Raw genomic sequence first — 7,027 nt, 5'->3', positions numbered from 1 at the left:
AAGTCTTATTTAAAAGAAAGAGATTATTTGAGGTCTGTTTTGAAATCTTACAAAAGCCGAAAAGATCAATCCCGAGAATGAGTTATTTGTGTACCGAATACGACAAACACCCTTCAAATATTGATGATGAAACTCGCTTCGCCGGTTTAACGGAAGAGCAAGTTAAATTTTACAGTGCATTATTAAATGCCGTCAAAAATAACAAATCTAAAATAATGGTATTGGATGCTCCACCGGGAACGGGAAAAACGTTCCTCTTGAAACGAATATTTCACACAATTCCCACATCTATTTGCTATTCTGCTTATACGCGCGAATTATGTTACAATGTGGGAATTTCACTGCATCCCGATCGCACGTGTATGACAACGTGTAAATTAATGAATTACCTGTTTGATATCGGATACGTCGCATCGAAAAATGCGTGGGTCAAATTTTCTTCAAAGGATTCTTCCAACGAAGCAGCCGAAAAAAGAGCCGCTTCGGCTAACCTCTCGTGGAGAGTGGTTGTGGTGGACGAATACACAGTTTTGGCACCGTTGCTGTTGAAGACTCTAATGTTGATGGTGCGTAATTATAGAGTTGTGATTATTTTCGCCGGTGACAGATGTCAACAGGCGCCGATTCAAAAATCTAAATTTGAAAAGGCGTCAAATTATTCACTCATTACCAACACCGAGTCGAAAGCATTAACGTACACACTAACAAAACAGATGCGCGTCTTGGATGCCGACTACTCCCATATTTTAAACGATATCAGGAGCAGGATAATCCAAACGGAAGGTAATGTCGTCGCGCTTAATTTTAAGGAAAAAGTGAACCTGATTCGACAAATGGGTGTTGAATTACTTTTACCCAAACCAAGTGTTGAAGCGATGTATTTATCCCAATACCATAAAAACATCAAGCGCCACATAGAAGATTTGGTTAATTCTCATCGAAAGAAAATAATCAGAATTCCATTTGCCATTAAAAACACAGAGAAAAAATGGGAATCTCCAAAATGTCTGAACGAAATGCTCGCTCAATCCAAATTTATAGATGCATTGTACATTCACGACGACTTTACATATTTATGGCAGCCCGAACGATCAAATGGGCAATTGATTCCTGTAAAGCTAAATTTGAGAACGGACACGTGTTCGTATATAAGCAAGGTGTGAAGCTACAGCGACTTCAGCGATTGCGCTGCTCCCAGGATAATACACACCCAGAATTAATGGAAATCTTCTCTCTAATGTGTACTAGCGTCTATCAATTTCCTATAAGACACTCGGCGCAAACTTATCATGCCATACAAGGCAAAACTATTGAGTGTGAAAAATTGGAATTGGATCTCGACGCCAAATCTTTGAATGCTATTTACGTAGGACTATCCAGAGTGCGGAGAAGATCGCAACTCGGTTGTTTACTCTCTACAGATAAAACTTCCATTATTGCAAGTTTGCATTACGATGATGGGTTTTATTATCAAATTCCACGTAATCATCATCTGAATAAGGTTTTTTCACATTGGCCTGTACAGCTTGAACAATATACAGACATTAAGTGGAAGAGCAAAGGCCAAAATCGTTTCGTGTGTGATCAAGCACCACCGCCATGAATATCGTAGATTCCGTTAACGGAGCTACCATCCAGCCCCCGGACAATGCGGGATCCATTGTTTTGGAACCCAGATTGGTAGTGGGTGGGGTGACGTTGTTGGCATTGGTTTTGTTATGCTTCTGCGGTGGTGCGTGTTGTAAAAGATATCTGTGCAATAAATCAGTAAAATATAATTTTTTTTTGTGATTATATCTTCTAGTTCGAACGTCGTGCACAATCGCAAATTCATGAATTTGCGTTCGTACATGATGTAGAATCACAAATTCATGAATTTGCGTTCGTACATGATGTAGAATCGCAAATTCATGAATTTGCGTTCGTGTACCGTACACAATCGCAAATTCATGAATTTGCGTTCGAACATGTTACCTGATCGCAAATTCGTGAATTTGCGTTCGTGCACCGTGCACAATCGCAAATTCACGAATTTGCGTTCGAACATCATGTAAAATCGCAAATTCATGAATTTGCGTTCGAACATGTTACCTGATCGCAAATTCGTGAATTTGCGTTCGTGCACCGTGCACAATCGCAAATTCATGAATTTGCGTTCGAACATGTTACCTGATCGCAAATTCGTGAATTTGCGTTCGTGCACCATGCACAATCGCAAATTCATGAATTTGCGTTCGAACATGTTACCTGATCGCAAATTCGTGAATTTGCGTTCGTGCACCATGCACAATCGCAAATTCATGAATTTGCGTTCGAACATGTTACCTGATCGCAAATTCGTGAATTTGCGTTCGTGCACCGTGCACAATCGCAAATTCACGAATTTGCGTTCGAACATGTTACCTGATCGCAAATTCGTGAATTTGCGTTCGTGCACCGTGCACAATCGCAAATTCGTGAATTTGCGTTCGTACTTCTAGCACAATCGCAAATTCGTGAATTTGCGTTCGCGCATCGTACACCAACGTCGACAAATGCAACAGAATAAAGAACGAAAAAAATAATTAGTTTCTAGAAATTTTATTTATAAAATCATCCAAGTCATTACAAATTGAATACGGAGAACGTACAGCACGCTCCAACACCTCTCCAATCAAATTTCCAACGTCCAAGTCTTGATCCAAACAATGCTCCGTCACAACAAGGGCAAAATTAGCAACGTCTTGTACCAAATGAGCCAGAGGATATACGACATTAGATTTTTCTGACTTTATCCAACTCACCCACGATTCTTTGGAGTTTAGTACGCGGACATGAGCTATGATGCCCTTCAAAACTCTGAACATTACACTTCGCAGGGCGTGAAGGCCCGGATAGAGAACGGTAAAGTTTAACAATCTGTGCATTACCGGGTTCTCGTCGTCCAACATATCCACGGCGGCGCCTGTGGATGTGGGAGGAGTGTCTATCATAAGCCATTGTGCAAAGAATATGAGGGAATAAATTTCTTTTGGGGATGGGACGTGTGTCCATTTCGAGGCGGTCATTACCGAAGGATCCAGTTGGGATTCCTGTCCATACATGCTTTGGTCAAGAGCCAGGGTGGTGCTCAGGTCTTGCTCTGAACATTTCAGGGCTTTGCGGGAGGTTGCTTGAATGAACATTGCGCACGCTAATTTGCACAAAAAACTATTCACGAATATTTGTAGGAAAATCTTAGGAAAGATAACATCTTCTCCGTCGTTGGAATGATAAGTGTCGACTGCGGGAATCTCATCTTTGAACAATTCAAAAAGGCGGTCACCCGACATCACGCAACTGTTATCCTCGCGCTTTACGCAAAGTTCTACCTGAGTAATAAAGTTTTTCATCATTTGATAACCTGAATACGGAGATGTTTTAACTCCTTTCCCCCCCGTGACATCTTGGAAAACATCTCGCCAGGTAGGGGGTTTGGAACCTTTTGGAATGGACACTTTTCTTTTGTATTTGGGAGCTATTATACCCGGAGGCTTTTTATTTGTGTTCCTCTTACCTTTTTTGGGCACCCGCTCTGCTGGTGGAACAAAGGCTTCTGAACTTAATTTCTTTGCCAACTCAAACCCGGCAGTTAATTTTAATTTTATCAATTGGGCCTCTATGCCTAAATTATAAATTTTTGATCGCGTTAGCTTATATTCTGGGTTTTTAGGAGGACTACGTTTTTTGCTTGGTTGCTCATTATTAGTTGAAACTAATTTCGGTTTTTTGGCGGCAGATTTTGACGCTTTGGACTTTGAAACGGGCGGCTTTTGAGTATCTGTTTTAACCTTCTTTTCCTTTTGTACACTACTACTGGCGGGACGCGTACGTTTTGTTGGGCGCTTTGGTGGTGGGGGGATGCTGGGTGGCGGTGGCTCGTCATCCGAGGATGAGGATGACGATGACGATGACGAGGAAGATACGGACGGCGCCCGCTCCACTCGTGGCGAGGGCGCTGAACGTTGGTCTTCTTCCCTCGATGTGGACGACACCACCGAGTAGGATTCGGAGGGTGATGGTGATGCTTCGCGTCGAGGAGGAGGCGAAGGTTGACGTTGAGGCGATGGTGGCGGTGATCCAGTGGTGGTTGAGGGTGGTGGCGTGGGGTCTTGCTCATGTATCGGAGGACCTCTGTCAATGGATGGCGGTGATTCCGGCGTATCCCTCCTGTTTGGATTTGGTGATCGGGCTGGGGGATGATGATGTTTGGATTCGTCGTCTGTTGCCTTTGATGATGGCGGTGGCGATTCTGGAAGAATCATCTTGTCTATTCTTGGTTGTTTTTTGGCTGGAGATGTATCTTTTCGCTTTTCGCGTTTTGGGCTAGAAGTGCTCTGTGTTGTAGGGGATGACGATGGCCTTATATCATCTATGTTGATGGTCGATAGCGGTGCTGGTTGTTCTACAATTAATGCATCCATGCCACCCGCTAGAATTGATAATGTATCTGAAAGTTCCTTATCCACTTCGCTGGTGCAATTTACATATTTATTGGAAGGCTCTAATTCAGACAATAGATCTGTGATAAAATCATCTTCGAGTTCATTTACACTTGCAGCAATAGTGGCAGGTTCCACATGCTCAGGCTCGGCAACTTCAGATTCTACTACAGCACTCTTTGTAACAGGTACCTTGTTGTGTGGCTCCGGGATGACATCACTGCAAACGCTTCCTGCGGATGATGAAGCGAAGCTGTATCGAGACATCTTGGCTGGAACAACCTCCTGGTACCACTTGCGAAACTGCACGTCTTCGTCACCATCTTTCATTAATTCACTCACTTTATATTGATGAACCTTTAATATATGTTCGCCTAGATGAAAACTAGAATTAAATTGTTGTTGACACAATTTGCATTTTGTACACTCAGTATCAGTACCGTTGACGGCGAACCAGCATAATTTCTTCTGAATTTTCTTCCTCTTGGAGTTTAGAGATTTCAAAACACGACGCAGACCTGATACTAGCCCAACCACCGTCTTGTCACAAATATGTTCATTTCTTCTAATGTACTCCTCGATGCCACGCGAAACTAAATCGATTTCTTTGAGAAAAACACAATGAGTGCGTTTATTTAGCAAATCTGCATACGAAGACGGGAGCCCGGCCTCCCGACATACGCCCGCCATCATGTTTAAAGCGAAACTGATAGTCACAGTAGAAACGTTCGGCGCAAATGACTTATCTAAATTCTACAGATTAAAAATTTGATAAACTAATCTTTGCCAGAGCGTCGGAATTAAGCAGCTTATCTTACAATCGCTAGAAGTTTAGCTTGATTGATAGCGTGTTTAAAGTATTTACTCGCATGTGACGATCCATCAAACTCTAATCTCAAAATAAAGCGACCACATATCTGAGAATTTTCAATACGCGCTATATACACACTAAGGTTCCGTTAACTATACTTTAAATACTTATTAAATTTTATATTTAGCATACTCTGAACTCACCATTTATTAAAAATACACATTAATTTCAGCGCTTAACGTTTCTTCGTTTCTTAATACCTCCTCGCTTAACTTATATATAAGCGCCGTTTGTTTGAAACGTCTACACAGTACGCCAACTACCAGAACATCATGGATGCCTACGCCAGACACGAAGCTGCCCTAGACGAGGCCGAGGAAGCTCTGAAGGATAAGGTACTTGAATCTTTAGAGAATGCTAATTGTCAATCCGGCTTTACTCTGTGCTCTGGTCTGAGTTTATTGAGTAATATGGAAGAGCGTGTAGACAATAATTATGCAAAAGATGCTCTAACTGATGTTCTACAGCACGCTACAAACACTCATTCTCAAATATGTAAAGCTCTGCGTATTCAAAGGGAGCGTTCTATGCAAAAAGTTTTGTCCTCACATAATAAGGCTAGAGCCATTATGAAAAGTGTTGTTGATGAAAAGAGCAGACTTCATAAAAGAGAAAGATCTTTAACTGGCATCCAGACAACTCCATTTTATACAAAATTTTTGAATTATCAAGAATGTGGGATATGCAGATCTCAAGTGAGGAAAATACGTTTTTGCAAACCTATGAATTGTGTTCCTTTGCATGCACTGTGCATTGAATGTGCAGATAACATCATCATGCGAAGTAATAACGGTAAAATTAAATGTCCGTATTGTAATTGTGATTCAGAAGGTATCGAGATGCTTCGTGTACAGAAAACCAGAATATTTATAAGTCAATGGGACGGCAAAAGAGATAGAGCAACCAACGAGTTGATGGATAACCTTACAGATGATGTAATAGAGGCGGAACTGGGCATCGTACATGATGAGGATGGTGACGAGGACGGGGAGGTTCGCGAAGAATTAGACAACCAACTAGACAACGCACAGCAGCCAGAGGAGCGGCAGGCGGGGCAAGCTGTCAATCGAGAAGAAGAAGAAGACGAGCGACTTCGTTTGGAGCGAGCTCTGGATCGAGACCTGCGTGCATTCCTCTCCGAGCCAATCGTCATCCCCGATGATTCAGCACCACCAACACCAACACCAACACCTTCCACCTCGGGGGAGGGTCGGCGCAGGCGCTTCGGTACATCCAGACGCTCGCGAGAATTGACCAACAGGAAAGCTCATAAGAATGTATTTTTTTGAATTAAAAATTGTTTTTATTAGTTGGATTGTTTATTTTCCCATATCTATGATCATGGTGTAATTGATGTACGAACGCAAATTCGTGAATTTGCGATTGTGCACGGTGCACGAACGCAAATTCATGAATTTGCGATCAGGTAACATGTACGAACGCAAATTCATGAATTTGTGATTCTACATCATGTACGAACGCAAATTCGTGAATTTGCGATTGCACGGTGCACGAACGCAAATTCATGAATTTGCGATCAGGTAACATGTACGAACGCAAATTCGTGAATTTGCGATTGTGCACGGTGCACGAACGCAAATTCATGAATTTGCGATCAGGTAACATGTACGAACGCAAATTCATGAATTTGTGATTCTACATCATGTACGAACGCAAATTCGTGAATTTGCGATTG

The 7,027-nt window shown here is 42.1% G+C and overlaps 1 protein-coding gene across 1 annotated transcript; it reads right to left on the bottom strand.

Moving 5' to 3' along the window:
- Window positions 1-2,554: 2,554 nt before the first annotated feature.
- LOC134545981 (nucleolar protein dao-5-like) lies at window positions 2,555-5,788 on the bottom strand. The gene has a single exon (XM_063388653.1). The coding sequence runs from the start codon at window positions 5,151-5,153 to the stop codon at window positions 2,565-2,567; it is 2,589 nt and encodes an 862-aa protein (XP_063244723.1). The 5' UTR covers window positions 5,154-5,788; the 3' UTR covers window positions 2,555-2,564.
- Between the last annotated feature and the right edge of the window lie 1,239 nt (window positions 5,789-7,027).

This window comes from Bacillus rossius, unplaced genomic scaffold (assembly GCF_032445375.1).
Source record: "Bacillus rossius redtenbacheri isolate Brsri unplaced genomic scaffold, Brsri_v3 Brsri_v3_scf903, whole genome shotgun sequence".
Taxonomy (NCBI): domain Eukaryota; kingdom Metazoa; phylum Arthropoda; class Insecta; order Phasmatodea; family Bacillidae; genus Bacillus; species Bacillus rossius.
Note: the sequence above shows the minus strand (reverse complement) of the source record. Positions and strands in the feature narration are given on the sequence as shown.

Excerpts from the sequence above, each read along its gene's own strand:
- LOC134545981 (XM_063388653.1), bottom strand. The coding sequence starts at position 5,153 with ATGATGGCGGGCGTATGTCGGGAGGCCGGGCTCCCGTCTTCGTATGCA.